Raw genomic sequence first — 16,800 nt, forward strand, 5'->3', positions numbered from 1 at the left:
ATCCTTTTACATATCTATTTTAACTGCTACAGAAAAAATTCTTTTTAAAGAATATAAATCTTAGTATGCTGCTAAAAACCATTAAAATTTCAGTGCATTTTGAGCACACATGATTTTTAAACCTGAAGTACATCTCAGATGGTAGTTTTAAACAGCCAGGTACAGGATTCAGCTTCCTGAGTCTGGAAAACAGTACACCACAGAGAAGTGTAACATACAAATGAGAAAACAGTGTGACTCAGAGGCTACTGCCATCCTAAAATGGCACACACGAAAAGACCAGAAAAGGATAACAAAGGCAATTAGCATCATAATAATGATACTCAGCACTCACTATATAAAGTCAATCCTCTCCGAGACAGCAAAAATGAGAAAATATCATAGATTTTGAAGTAAAACTCAGTGATCAGTATAAAGAAAAGTGTAAGCCAAGGTTCTAATATTTCTTTATTATAAAATCCAATGTGTGCATCTGCTGATTCATTTTTCCCTAAATCTGCTAAGACAAGAAAGAAAGAATCTTTACAGGTGCAACTTTGTAATATAAATTATACCCAAAATGCAACCTATTCATGCTGAAAGAAATGGTCTATACTTTTGAGAATGTGCCCCTATGACAGATTTGTCAGAGGATGAAGAAGATGCCTTTCCTTTACTTGGGTACTCCACACACATCTCTATGAAAGTGTCAGTCATTGGAAAAGAAGGAACTGTATATGAGATGAACACACTCGTGCAATTTCTCCACCAGAGCATGAGAGACAGAGCTCCTGACAAAAGAATCATAAACATGTGTTGAGGGAACAGCCCCAACAAATGAAAATTAACTACCTTTCTGTGACATATCTTTCACTATCATGTTTAGTTTAAGGAAGAACAGGGTGCTAGTGTAAAAGGAAAGATGTCTTACTGAAGAGACCCTACCCACATGTTTATCTGAATCCAGTTCTACATAGATCTGCATGACAAATTAGGTTTTAGCAACTTAAAGGCATTATCCCTTGTAGGTGATGATAGATGGATAAAGACATTCAAAAAAGCTTTTAAATATACCTGAGGGGGTCTGCATTCTAATACCATGGAGCAATAGCAACATTATCAGGAATTTTCATTCCTCACACTGTGCCACCTGGACTTGTTCATAATCCCTAGGTCAAAATGCCTTGATCCTGGATGTACAGTAAAGGCAAACTCCCAGCTGGGAGTGTTAAAATGAGTTTCAGTGAAGCTCACCAGTCTAACAGATCAAAGAATATGCTGTCAAAAGACTGGTTCTGCATGAAATTACTTTCCAAAATATAAAATAGCTTGCTTGTCAAGTCAAAAATTTTGATATGAAGAGAGACATTTATATTATCTCTAGTCCTATTACCTCTCTATAGGAGCCCACTTCCTAAATACGAATATTGAAGGGAAACAATCTTACAACTTCTGTGTCTGACAACTTTTACTTATAGACCACTTGAATAATGGAAATCAGCTGCTAGTGGAAGAGAATAAGACACTTCTTTCTCTCAAGATGGGTTGACTCTGCCACCTTTATTTTGTTGACAGCAATCAGGGGCTTTCTGATGCTGAGGTGTCTGTTTTTGATAGCACACACAACATGCACTAGAATGTTACAAGTTACTTTGGAATTACACTTTGTTCTATGCTGCTGTGACTAAAGTCTTCCAGGGTTATAGTTTCATGCACACTGGCAGCAGACCTGACTTAAGAAGTTCTGGATAGCCCAGACAGCAGTAGTTTCTCAGCTGTAGGACCAGCCTGAAAAAGAGTTCTCTGGAAAAAAGTGGTGAAAAATAACCTCCAAAAAAATCAAAGGGAAGAAAACTACTTCACACCACTGCAGTTAATGTCTTAGAAAACTGCATGTAGGACAGACTGCTTGCCTGATCTTTCTTGGATCTGATGCAAAAGAACTGCAGCGACGATCTGTAAGGAGGAGGCTGCTAGAAAAAGATCAGGAGACTTCTGAAATGAGAGACAACTAGTTCATAATCAGTGAACAGGACTCATCTTCTCCATGGGACCCACAGCTAAGAAAGAGCTTGCAAACTGCCATAATGTCATGGTTTAACTAACCCCAAGCAGCAGCCAAGCACCACAGAGTAGCTCACTGCCCCACCAGTGGTATCAGGGAGAGACTCAGAAAAATAAAAGCTGGAAAACTTGTGTGTTGAGATAAAGACAGTTTAACAGGGAAAGCAGAAGCTGTGCACACAAGCAAAGCACAACAAGGAACAAACTCATCACTCTCCATGGGCAGGCAGGTGTTCAGCCGTCTCCAGGAGAGCCCCATCTGTGTAACAGTGACTTGGGATGACAAACACCATCACTTCAGATATTACCTGCTTCCTCCTTTCCCCACCCCCGTTTTGTACAGCTGAACACGATGTAAAATGATCTGGAATACCCCTTTGGAAAGTCTGGGTCACCTGTCTGGGTGTGTCTCCTCCCAACCTCCCAGGCACCCCCAGCCCCCTCACCAGTGTGGCAGCATGAAAAGCAGCAAAGGCCTTGGCTCTGTGTAAACCCTGCCCAGCAATAACAGAAACATCTCTGTATTATCAACCCTGTGTTCAGCATAAATCCAAAACACAGCTCCACACCAGCCACCAAAAGAAAATTAACTCTACACCAGCAAAAACCAGCACACCCAATCTTCTCATTATCGACATTTCCAAAATCACTGCATGCTTGTAAGGCTCCCTGCTCCCAGATTCCTGATCCCACGCTGCACACTTCTTGGTTCTATGATCAGACTTACACCTGTTATATATAACAGCAGAAAGGTGGGAACTATAGTTTGGGAGAGCCTCCATAAAAAGTCTAGCATCTGCTGAACTGGAATTTTATAGATATGTGTTCTTACAGTCTTTATAGGCTTACCATCATAAAGTAAAGCCAGGATATATGGTGGACAGACAGATTAATACTAAAGGAACATTCACAGACACGTATATGTAAAATTTCAAGAGGTTAGAACTATATATAGGAAGATTTGCTTTTAATATTTAAAATTACATTTTACTCACTTGTAATGTTATTTTTCTGCACTTCACTATTGAAACATCAAATTATCCTTCAGCTGTGTACTTAGATTTGACCATTTTATACTCTACATCAAAGCTGTCACACAGCAATTGTATTTTGATAGCAAAGAGCAAGCTTTTTATTTTTTTCCCCAAGAAATAGACTGACAAAGATAAAACAGTGACTTTCTCTGGGCTGGACTTCCATCCAGCTGTCCCCAAATATAATATAAGCATTATAGAAAGCTGTCTGTTCACTTTTACTCTGAATGACTTAGAGTGATTTCAAATATCCTTCAGTATCACTTGGCAACATTTTTGTCTTTGGAAGGTTTTCCTAAGAGCTACATAAGATCACTGTGCTATCAATCATAACTTGTACAAATCAGACCCTTTTAATCACTTGGAAATTGCTGTATGGTTTCTACACAAAATCCTGGAGATGGATGGCATGAAGCATTAAACTGCATTTCTAATGCATCTGTTTGTTACTGAGTAACAGCCTGCTTCTTACAATTCAATTGTCTGTGATTATCTTAAGAGAGAAGCAAAGCTTAAAGCATTTCAAGAATAAGGAGAAAAGTTGCCTAGGAATTAATTTTTACATTACCAGTGAAAAGACATATAATGCATTTTTCTATATATCTAAGTTACGGCTGACAGTTTTATGAAGCTTTCTATATTTCCACACCTGAGAATTAGCACCCTAGGAAGAACACCTCTCAGACTAACTTTAAAGTGGGAAATATTGCAGTCACTTGTATGTCCCTCACATGAATCATCAATACATGAAAGGATGCAAGTTCCAGCTGCCTACTGTCTCCATGCATACTCAAATTCTATCTGACAACTGAACATTTTATACACATCTGACCAGCAAAACATCTGCCTGCCCTCACCTCGTAGCACTCTTTGGCTTTCAGCTGAGCTTCTAAATAGGACAACAGAACTGTGATGCTCCTCCATTTGCAAATGCCTTACATGTAAACAGCAATTACAGCATGCTTAGGTACTACAACAACCATAGAAACATCTCACATAATTTCCTATGAGGAATCCCATCACTGACCTCTGTTACTGTTTGGGAGTCACATCATAAAGAGTCACATGTAATTACAGTTCTGTCAAATTACCTGTGCTTTTAAAATATGACTTCAAAAGGAAACCTAGTGTCATAGTGGTGGTGATAGACCAAAACCCCTGCTGAATAAAACACGTATCAGGAGTTCTTTTGGCATGATCCATTCAACTGATAAGTTCTGTATTGCTGCAAAGCTCATGATCAATTACAAAGTCACAAACTCAGGAACTGTTTGGAAACAGTTTCTAAAGATTTATCTAAGCCCCCAAGAGAGACAGCAGTAGCTGCAGAAACTTAAGACAAGGGTCTCCAGAATGCATTTCTAAGTTCTTTTGTGCACCTGTCCCCTTTCCCCCCATCCACCTCAGGATTTAACTGCACAATAACTTAAAAAAGCAGGACAATGTGCAGCAGTGCTAAACACTCCAAGAAGAAAAAGCAACTGCATTTTTCTAGACTAAAATGTTGCCCAAGTTTAATTTCAGTGAGCAGTAGCAAATGACAAGGAACATATTTTTTAGTTGAACAGTGGGAGTTGTTTTAGCTTAATACACTTCCTGAAGTGTGCTATCACTATGACAAATATACATCTTCACAAGGACAGCTTTGTTAGAAGTGTTACTGATAAGAATCAGAGAGAGCGACAGAAATCGCAGTCTTCACAGAACTGATCCTGAATCTGGAAATGCTGTGGTTTAAATACACAAGCAGATGGCATTTAAATAAATTAGAAGAAAAAATAAAGGAGAATTCACATATAACAAGAGAGAACAGGGAAAGCAAGTTTAGAAGTACCTACCAGAGATCTCCACAGAATTTTAATTAAGTGATTCTTTCAATGTCCGTATACCATTTTAAGAAGCTTGCCATCACACAGGAAGCAAAGTGGGGCAAGGGGGAAATGCACAATGGTAATTCACTTGTTTAAATTAAAGTTGTTCAGCCATCTTAATATTTTCATCGTTACACTGAAAGTCATTGGTTTCCATAATGTAAAAATGAAGTTGCTTCAGGCATGGAACTGCAAATGTAGCATAATTCATTGTGTTAGGATATTTTTCAGTTACAATATCCTTAGCAAAAGCAATAAAAGGTGAGCACATATATCCCTTTGAATTTCAGTAGCTTACAGAAACTAGCTAGTACAGGTAGAAGGTTTATAACTAAGCCAGCAGAATTTAGCCAGCAGCAATAGGTTTATTCAGCTCAGTAGCTATACACTTTCTCACATCTTTTGTATGAACAGAAATCTCTGGCCTACTTAAGTCCCACTTTAATGTGTTATGATCTTTTCAAGACACTGTCATAATCTCTTGAAAGAAACTTCGCATGCTTTGTGCTGATATATGAAAATGTATCTATAGGGTTTTTTTACAGTTCAGAAGTAAGATGTGAGAACTCATTTTTACACATCTACATTAAGATTTTTAACTGTTTCTAATACTCAGAATATTTTCAGTAACTGGTAACTTTTTTCTAACTCTCACTGCATACCTTATAGATTTGTAATGCATACCTTTTAGATTTACCAGGAAGAATATTTAGATTATTTTGAGAGAGAGTGTGTCTGTGTATGTGTGTGTGCGTGTTCTTCCCTCACCTATTTCCTTCATGGCACAAGGTTCATAGTGAAAAAGAATGTCCTTAATAGGGACAATTATGGAGATGTCATGATTTTGGCATTACATTGTGTGAATAGGTAGCATTCTAAAATACTTACATGCATATTTCAAAACAAGCATAAGAAAATAAGCAAAGCCAAATACAAATCAGTTTAAGTCACGCAGTGGGCAAGGTGCTTTATCATCAGTTTTGCCTAGTGAAACTTCTGTTTCTCAATATAATATATTTGCTGCCCTCAAATCAGCATCTAATGGAAAACAAACTTTGTCACAATACCATCTGGAGGGCATAAAAAACTACCCCAAAGGAGCACAAACCTTCTAAAACTGAAAACATGGAGAATTAATAGTAACACTTCTTTAGTGCTGCATGGAGAAAAAAAAAAAAAAAAAAAAAAAAAAAGAGAGCAAAAAACCAAAACCCAGTTGTTCTTCTTCTCACTTACTTTTAGCAATGATACTGATAAGAAAAATAAATAAATTCACATACTCCTAAAGGTCCTAATAATCAGCACGAAACTGATGGCAGCATTTCTTAAGTTGCTGTCAAAACAATTGCTACCTATGCAAAAGGAGTAACACAATGCAAGTATTCTTAAAATATTTTAGTCTTTCTGCATGGAAGTTGTCATCCCAGCTACTTAGAGACTTTGAATAAGAAGGTACAGATTAGCTCTGAAACTACAGTTAAGCATCCTAAATCAGTTTGCTAAGTCTTCAAAGAGCATGCTTACCCTACGAGAAGGAAGGCAAGGAATTACACAAACCCTAACAGCTCTAAATGCTTCCAGTGAGGGACAGATGCAGGAAAAATGCCTTTTAAGGCTTTCTTGCCTGTTTCAACCAAGGAAATAGGCTGTAGTACGACTTTCAGGCTAAATAAAATTGTGCTTCTGAAATAAGACTCTGAACAGACTTCTGAAATAAGACTCTGAACATTGTCATAACATTACCTCTTCCAGGGCTGAAAGCAACAGCAACTGTAGTATTCAGCAAACAGGCAGGGCTAAAACTGCTACAAAACATGTTTTTAGACAGGAATGGAAAAAAGATTCCATTGTATTGATCTATAGTTCCTCTCAGACTCATTTGAACTTGTTTTTGAGTCCGGCCTGAAACTGAGCTGTCTTCACTTTTCAAGCCAAATGTGGGAGGCCAAAAACCGCAATGCTGAATGAAAAGAAAATACTAGTGGAAGATATTGCTGCTGCTACTGAAGCATGTAAAACTACCTGTCTCAATCAATTCACACCAAACTTTAAAAATAATAGAAAACATCTGTACTCAAACTGCACATGTAAAACAGAAAGTCTGAGTGATCTGTGTCAGTGTCTGATGTGGACAGTCCTGTAATCTACCTTGTTTTTTCCTCACCAACACAACACTTTGATTTTGCTGTGCTCCACTCTTCAGGACAACCTCCACCTCACATTTTAAAACAGAAGAAACAGGAGCCACCATACTATCCTGGTTTACCCTCCTTCCATTTGAAACTGCAAGGTTAAATGAAAACTGCAACCTTCATGAATTGAACTTGAAATTATTTAAAGTCTGTCATACAACTATGAACCAAAATTACAGATAATCAAGCAAGTCAGCAATAAACTTTCATATTTACTCAAATATTGTCATTATGAACATGTTATTCCATTACATGCTATTCCATTAGCTTTGTTTATAAATATAAATTTCTCTTGAAGGTGCTGTTTCAATAATGCCCAGTGTGTAAGATTGCATAGGGGGACTATACATTTCATTAGGTCAACAACAGCCATTTCCTTTTCCACCATAACACAACATTCTTGAGCAGATTGTGTAGAACTTCTGTCCTGTCTTAGATATAGGTGGTATCAGGTTTCCACCTCAATTCTGAGAGGAAAAGCCATTACTTTCTCATTGGTACTCTAATTGATAACGATCAACTGCATTACCTACTTCATTCAAACAAAATGCTACAGGTACAATATTCAAAAGAAAAAAAATTCATGGTTTAGCACATTCTACTGCAATCCAATCTTCCTACACACTCCTCAAGAATTCACACACCCCTTTTCTTGAGCACCATCTATATTTACCACAGAATCCTCAGTGATACAAGTTATCTTTTTTCTAAACGCTTTTGTATTTGTTTTTCAGCGATGTAGCTCTGAGCTTTGCATGGTAACATTCATAGTGTCGCACCATGCACAGAAAGTAACTCTCACAGTATCCTAAGGACATACAGACCCTAACCTCTAAAAAAAAACTGCTCCTAAAACACACGAAGTTCACTGTGGACCAACGGCCACAGTTTTTCCTACACACTCTCCTTTAAAATAAAGCTACAGTGACTGGTGTAAAAGGTCTCAGCTGCTGGTCAAAGTCTCTGATGAACCCTCTTGACTCTCTTACCTAAGAGGTTATTAAAATTGTTCTGTAGCCTCTCTTAAAAATAAAATTAGTTCAAAAGCTAGACATGGTCAATCAGGTATGAGAGCTCTGCTCAGGCAAGTGAAAGGAACTATAATGAAAGCTACTTAGTCCCAGCTATGTAAAAAGCATTTTGGATTCATGTGCTTTTAGGCATTTAACCATCTCATATCAGGTAGAAGTTCAGTTTTCTGGTCATTCCCGTAACTTCTATGGGAAATCTGTGTCTGTCAAAGATCTTACCCCATTCTATAAATCCTACACAAGTATTCGCCTTTTCTTTTATCCATCTAAAAGTCAGAGATCAAATTCAACTATCCAGATTAGTTTCCTCTCTATGTAGTCAAAAGAAATACCTTTACTGGTACCTTCTCAGCCAAGATTTATTTCTCCTAACTCATAATAAAACACATCATTTTCTGAAGGCATCTGTGTTTCTCACAATGTAGAGAACTAAGAATAGACACTGCTGAAATTCAGTGCACCCACTTCTACACTGGTACTAACTGCTCAAATGACATAATGAAGAGCAGCTTGGGAAAAAAATCTATTTACATTCAGATGAAGGATTCTCCTGGCTCAAAAACAGCCCTGACATTTCCAGGGAATCTCCTACAATCTCACATCCTATTACCCTCGCATAACAGCATCACTCTCAGGTGGTTTTTTTTCTTTTTTTCATTTTTTTTAAATTATTCATTTAAAAGCCAAGCTGATTTAGCCAAGTAACCAGTGGGGACACTGTGAGTCTTGGTCACCTTGTTTTTATTATGGGCTGACTGAATTGCTACTGGCTATAGTACACCTGTCTGAATACTTATCTGAGAGGTATGGATTCTATTCATGTCACAGTTAAGAGGGAAGGGAAATCACAACATAATGAAAAGAAAGCATTCTATTACAAAGGGGATTATTTCCACCAATATCCATTCATCTTTGTTCTATATAAGGCTACTTTATTCCTATATGTAACTTTTCCCGTCTCCTGCAAACAATATCAGCCTTGCCACGCTAATGCAACAGAGAGATCAGATACTCCTCAACAAACTTCCAAAACTTATTAGAATGCTCACCATGAGCCATATTAAACTCACTAATAGAAATAATTGGTTTATCATTTGAAATAGTTTAGAGCAATATAGTAAAAGAAAGTCCTAAGTAATGACGATTTTTTCCCTTCTTTGTTAGCATTATACTATGGATTGATTTCCTATGTGGTTTGTTTCAGTTTAGTAATTCACAGTTCCTTTGCTATATCAAAGCATTGTTCTGAGAAAATACACTGTTTGTCCCTATGGCTGGAGTCAGAATTTTTCCCCCTGGTGTCCTGACCAGTTTCTGTTTTGAAGTGCTCACAGCTTAGAAATGTGACAAAACAAAACAAAAACAAACAAACAAAAAAAAAAGCCCTCCCATCCCAAAACCACACCCCAAAGGGAAGAAGTGACACTGTTTCTCTGTGTAGGAATTATCTGTATCAACAAATAGTAGTCTGGGCCCAGAAGCATTAAGCTTGCTTCAAGTAGCTGGTCAAAGAAAATAACAGGTTTCACCTCGGCTGCCTAAACATGGGTGATAGCCCCAACTGAGATGTTCAAAGCTATTATAAAACAATAAATCCATGTGAAACTGTCAGGTATGGGCCAGCTATGGCCCAACAGAATCTCATCTGAAAGCCAGCAGGACATTATCTAAGAGCTCTCACGATATCCCACGGCATTTAACAGTACCACTTAATTATGTTTAGGCACATGAATTAAGTTCTTAGTGACTGCTCCTCCACCCTTCCCATTCCAGAAGTTAATTAATGCTTTAATTTTACAGGCAGAGAATAAAAAACAAGCTATCTTGCTTGGTGTTATACAATAATTTCAGTTCAGGGGTGGACAGGTGGCAGGAAGCCGCACCTTGCTAGAGAGAAAGCATGAGGGTAGAATTGTGAAAATTTTAGCATAACTTAAGTGGAGAATGCAGGTAACAACGTGGAGGTTCACCCTACAAGGAGCAGCAGAGACAGGAGGAAGGACAAACGAAGGGGAAGAAAGCAGTAGCACAAGAACTGCTGATGGAGATGATGGAAGATCAAGCAGGGCAGAAGGCAACATTGCAATGAATAGGTTAAGAGCATGTCCAAGAGTCAAGCTAATAGTAAAGCACTTAAATCAAAATGAACAGTTAATCACTAGTGCTCACAGCAAGTCACCTGGTTACCACAATAACAGCATCTCAACACTTTTTCTCTGAGCCTGCAACAACTCACACTGCACCAGGCAGCAGCAGTTCTCTGTCACCAAAATACTCACTATCAACCATCAGGGAATTGAACAGAGGTATGTGAGTTTTTTGAAAAAATAAGAACAAGAACATTCTCTGGCTAAACTTCTTCATTCTAATGGCTGAGCTATTTTTTACATCATAAGAAAGAGTTTAAACTCTTCAGTGACATACTTTAAAAACTGAATCCTCCAAAAATCCTCCACAAGCAAATGTTAATGGTCCAGTCTTCCACTGTGCAACATGTCCACTAAATCCCTTGGAAAATCATTCTCGGAGACTTTGCATTCACAATTTCAAAGTGTTTTATGCAGCATAATGAAAATAAAACCATAAAATTTTTGCATGAAGCAGGTAATTAGTAGCCCAACCATACCTGGAAAGCAAAAAGCCCCTTCTAACAATTTTAAGCCACATAAAATATATCAGATGAAACTCCAAGGTTTACTACACAGCAAATCTACAGAAAAGGACTTCAAGAAGTCCTAAATTATATTTCATTTAGGGGTGTCGGTGGAGGAGAGGCTGGGCATTAGCCAGTCTGGGCTGTATTAAATGCAGTGTGACCAGCAGGGTGAGGGAGGGGATTCTGTCACTACTCCACTCTCATGTGACCCCACATGCAGTGGAGTCTTGGTTGGAAAAGCCAGTCAACCCCTCCACCTCAAACCATTTACAACTAAAGAATCACAGCTGTCCATGTGGCAAGAGGGCTTGGTTACCTTTTTATTCCCCATAGTGTGACTTCTACTCTGACCTTTGAAGCCTCTCTTTTAAGGTGATTTTTCTGTTTGTTTTCTTTTTCTTTCTAAATTTCCAAGCTCTGTGCACTTCAAAACAGCAACTGGTCAGGGCTTTAGGGGCAAAAATCCAAGACCTTTCCAGTCTCCAAGACCCTCATAAGAAAAAGCTCTATGCATACAAAGCAGATCTTAGTGCTCTGCAAACAGGATTAAAAATAACTATGTGATATAAATACAGAAATATTTTTAATTCACTAGCCATAAAATGATAATTAAAACCCTTCTGCAAATCTTTTTAGATTAAACAGAATTCAGTAGTTTACCCATCACTTTAACTGAAGTTTACAATGATAGTATTATAGTCTTGGAAAAATCTAGGTTTTTTTAAAAGACATATTTTATTTTTCAATAATAAAATTAACATAAAAATTATTGGCTCAAAACCATACACAAGCACCTTCCAGTTCAGAGTATGATGCAGGGAAAAAAAGCAGATACCTACATGCGAAGTAGAACTTCTGTAGAAATGGTTACTTCCAGTTAGAGAAATTCCCAATTCACATTCATTATCACAATTTGCATTAACTGGAAAACAAATCTACTTCTCCAGAGCATTCAGAAGGCAGTAGAGACCATATAAGATGTAAAAAAATCTTAGCCACAACCATCTGATTGCATGTAAGCACAGCAAGAAAGCCTGGTCACCACCAGTCAGGTAGTCAAGAGCAACAGGAGGAATAGGTTCCTGTAGAGAAAACTGGCTGATGTATTATAAACTCAAGTAAGGAGCACTAGTTTCAAATGCCTTGGAAACAGACCTCAATGACTCAGAAGTGAACAAATGAACACAGATCTTTCTGATACAGCAACACATCTAAAGAGCCTAAATGTCCTCAGATACTCCTAGCACACAGAGAGCTCAAATGGGTGACCACATAGAAGTGCTTTGCCAAGGATGGCAGGTCCCTTGCCCAGGGAGAATCATCTGTAGTTACAACTATAACACAAACAGACAGCTCCACAGAAACCACTAATAGCAAAAATGCCTCAGTCAATAACCAGTACAGCACCTCCATAGTTAACTGGCCAGTATTTCAGCAAAATTATTTTGTAAACATAAATTGCACTTTTAACCAAAATAATTACATTCAGTTAAGTTTCCTTTTGTTAGAACTGCAAAGTACATGAAACAATTTTTTTAAAAAAAATCTGTTTGAAACAGAACATTTTCTAGAAAACTGTTGGCATTAAAAAGCTTTCCAAAGTACATTCTTCATTTTTCACTCCCACTTTCACATTTAGAAGTGAAATTAAAAACTCCTGAAATGCCCCGCTCAAGAAAACATGCTCATTTTTCTTAAAACCTTAATAAAGCACTCAATCCTTTGCAGTGCAGACAGCAGTAAATCAGATGAGTCCTAAGCTTTTGGAGAGTCCAGGTGCATTTTCAGTATCAACACATCTACCTGATGCATATGCTTTTTCCATTGCTGTCACTAATGCTCTTTAGTCTTTTCATTTGGGAAATTCTTCAATACTACTGCAAAATCCCTATCATAGACAGATTACAGTATTACCATTTTTAGTCCATCTATTCAGCCATCAGACTACTGTCCCTAATCTTCTAACCTTTGAATTTTTTTTCAAGTTTAAAACAAAAATAAAAATTCAGCATTCTTTCAGGTTTAAGACACCAACACATGCTTAAACATAGCAATCAGTGTTTGGATGAACTGAAACAAATATACCTGTATTAATACACAAATTATTTTTTAAAATATTTACATCACTGAGTTTAGAACATTTTCTTCCTGTATTTACATTAAATAAATTCAACATTACTATATTATAAAAAAATCATTCTCTATAGTAATTATTTTCATAGTACCACTACTGAATGGCCAAAGTCTTCACACAGTAGTTCCTATTAACAATTTTACTGCAAATATTTGAGGAAAAAAAATAGAGTTTTACTTGTGACTATTCCTCCCATTCTGTTCCAAAAAGATCCAAACTGGAATATATTCCCTCACAATGAGATATTTTTAAAAGGTATGCCACAGCACAATGACAATGGATATAGCATGTTGGGTTTAAAGACCATATGCTACAATTTTGAAAGACACGCTGATGCAAATACAGTTACTACCACTGCTGCCAGCTGGCATTTTCAATAAACAACCTGAAGTAATGATGTTTGGAAGTTTAGATGATCTTTGAGATCCCTTTCAAACGAAAACATTCTATGCTCATCATTTCTATTCAACAAGTTCTTGATTTCCCCCCCAAATTGTAGCTCCCTGTATGCCTAGAACTTCCTCTACAAAACATTATTAACACACCTGAAGACATACATGAAAGTATACAGGAAATTTTTGTACACTTAAATATGCCATATGCTTGTTTTACCCATCTGCATACTTCTCTAGGACAACACTGTCCTACAGAACCTGTTATTAAAAGACACCAAGAAATAAATGCCACAACATACTTATAAAAAAAATCATGCAATACCCTGATCTAGAAGCATCAATTACATTATCTATCTCCTACACCATTAGCTGTAAGTCCAATAAACCTACTCAGCAGGCAAGGGACTTAATGAAATAAACCCTGACTTCCTGGGAGGATCACCTGTGGTTCCAACTCTAACACTTCTGATCAAATGCATGCTCTCTTCCAGCTGCTGAGCAATAGGCTTTTCTGAATCTTTATCAAACATGCTCCAAAGGAGGGAGGGCATAATAATACTGTGGAAAGTATTTAAATGAGGTAGGAGACCAACTGATTGTGATGAAAGGGAGGATGAGAATAAGCTGTTTTTAAAAAATAATAGAAATTTATGTGGTTTACATTTATGTCACAGTAAAACAAATTCACAGCATTTTTTTTCAATAAACAACAAGACAGTAAGCTTGTCTACTAATCATCATTAATAAGCCACATGAGCCATAAAAACAAAAAAGAAAAAACAAGCCCACAGTCTTGCACTGCTAGAGGTTGCCAGTTTCCACAAATACATTTCACTTCTGCTCCCCATTTAAGGCTGAGGCACCATGGTACAAGTATTACAGAACAAACATCTTCCAGTGGCTATCTCATAGGAGTAAAGACCAAAACAGACATCGAAAAAAACAAGAAAAACCCAGACATCAGTGAAAGGTCTCAGGTTCTCTACTCATTGTCTAAAAATCTAAATACTGACTGCTTCCTGCTCCTTTCAGTTCCAGGTTGGAGAAAGCATAGTTTGGCTTCCTTTTCTCCACAATGAAAAATTTTTTGCTTATTGATCCACCTAAATTCACCCAAACATTTAATTTGAAATCCAATACATTACATTACTTTAAAACAGCTGACTTAATCTCTCATTTTTGGGTTAACTTCACATTCTTTGGGAAATCTTACCTAATTTTGGCAGGGAATAGGGCACTTTAAAATAATCTTCATAAAACTCAATGAGTCTCCTTGTAATATTTAGAGCATAGTCCCCTGATCCTCTTCGGATTGCATCAGGCCTTGCATATAACCGTACCTGTTAAAAAACAAAGCAAAAGTCCAATTTCAGCATCTGCTTCTTAAACCTATCCTACCTGCAGAGGTGAATGAATTTTCCCTTAGAGGGAAATATGAATGTCATACATTTGTCAAATCGTATCATAGCTGAAAACCAAAACTACCACAATTAAAGTTAAAAAGTTCAGAAATCACAATCTCCTAGTTATTTGTGTTGCCAAATAAAAAACTTGCACTCCTTGTATCAAAATAAACATTTGAAGAAAATACATGTGTTTGCTAGAGATATGATGGAAGAGTGGATTAGTATAATGGTTCTCTGCCTACACTGAATGTAGGCAGGATGCAGTGACTCAGTAGGAGAGAAGTTCATGGTTTGTTAAAGGCACATTATATCAAGCCCTGAAAATATTAGTAGACTGTGAAGAAAAAAAATAATCGTTTTCTTTTCTTTTCTCCAGCAGTGACACTGTTACCCTCGATGAGCTATGGGAAGACTGCAAAAACGACCATTTCTAAGCTCATTCATGTACACAGACAATTAACATTCCTGAAACCTCCAGGACTGCTTCAGGCCTCTGTTTTCAGAAAACAGTGTAGTAAAGCTGTTTATATAAGCCACAGAATGCTCTGTTCAGTGTAACACAGCTCACACATTTCAATACCTGGGTGAACCAAGTGAACAGAACTCACCTTCATCCTTCAGCATCCAAGTGTGACCCTGATTAGGAAGGTAGCAGAAAGCACTGCTGGGTTATTACCTCTTCCCTGTCCTTACAGTCTGTAGTGCTCCCTTCATGCAAAGATGACATAGGGCCTAGAACTGCTAACCAAAAAGGGGACAGAAAGGAGAACCCCTTTTCCATTTCCCTCCTCACACCCTGCCTGATGGAAGTAGCACGGGCTACTAGTTTGTCTCTAGTGACTGTGGCAGAAGGTCTCTCCTTGCAGTACATAATGACCTGACGTAAATAAGATTCTACTAAATGTCAATCCTAATAATAATATCTGACTCGCCAGTACTTTCTGTGGTAGGATTAAATCCCAGGCAGGGTTCTGAGGAAAGCAGTAGTGCAGAAATCAAAAAATGTCAATTAAAACATGAAGGAGAAATATCAGCTTTGGAATATTTCTAAATGCTCTATTCTGGATTAGGAAAAGCCAATGGGATTTTTAGCTTCAGTGAAAGTATTACCAAGTATTGCTTTACTGCTCTTTTCCTGAACCAGCTCAGTTATCCAAGTGGAAACCAGATATCAAGCCAAAGTACAGTGTACCTGTCAATTTTTTTAACCCACTGTCTCTTGGGTTTCAGTATGGAGACACATTCATTACTATGTCCATCTTCATATTTAATCTTTGTGTTGTATTAGACTCAATGTATGATCAACCATACATAGTTATCATTCATAATGTAAAACAGGTAATGATGTAGCCTGATATGTAATAAAGCAGACTTCTATAATCATACCTGACAGCACATAAATCATTATCTGAGCTCCTCCAAATCACTATTTTTATTTATTGCTTCCTTTCAAAGTTAACAGTGACATGTACATTAAATGTTCCCTTAGCTACTAAAATAAATGCATGTTTTAACAAAAAAGGTATTAACCATGGAGTTTATGGAAGGATGTTAAGAATCACAATTAGATTTGTGATGAACATTGTTTTGTATCATTAAACCTTTATACACAATTTTGCATAATTGCTTTACTGGCACAGTTGACTGTATCAGCAAATTAGGGGAAAAAAGAATCAGTCAACCAAATATGCAAAAAAATCATTCAATTTGACAGTGGCCAAATGTGTCCATAATGAGAAGGAGGACAACAGAAGGGAAGAAAATGATAGGCAGATAGAAGAAAAATCAAGGTTCAACTTATTGCATCACAATTAATGTCTCCTGGCATAGGAAGGTATTTAATGGTGTCTGAGATGAAGCCAAGGTACAAAAGCTGCAATGCTGCAAACTCTCATTTGTCTCCTGCCTAAAGCTGAATGCAGTTTTATTTTTCCTGTAAAGCTTCCCTGTGTGCCTCTCTGCCTGCCCAGAACAGCTCTGGACTGCCAGACCTCCATGGCCTCCAAGGTCACCCCTAAGCTGGAACATAGTTCAGGAA

The 16,800-nt window shown here is 37.4% G+C and overlaps 1 protein-coding gene across 1 annotated transcript in view; it reads right to left on the bottom strand.

Annotated features, from left to right (window-relative positions):
- TRHDE (thyrotropin releasing hormone degrading enzyme) overlaps window positions 1–16,800 on the bottom strand; it is a 197,831-nt gene that overhangs the window by 145,339 nt on the left and 35,692 nt on the right. The window contains exon 3 of the mRNA XM_056482398.1: window positions 14,570–14,696. Coding sequence (XP_056338373.1) covers window positions 14,570–14,696 — 127 coding nt within the window. The remainder of the gene's footprint in view (window positions 1–14,569; window positions 14,697–16,800) is intronic.

Source organism: Oenanthe melanoleuca, chromosome 1A (genome assembly GCF_029582105.1).
Source record: "Oenanthe melanoleuca isolate GR-GAL-2019-014 chromosome 1A, OMel1.0, whole genome shotgun sequence".
NCBI lineage: Eukaryota > Metazoa > Chordata > Aves > Passeriformes > Muscicapidae > Oenanthe > Oenanthe melanoleuca.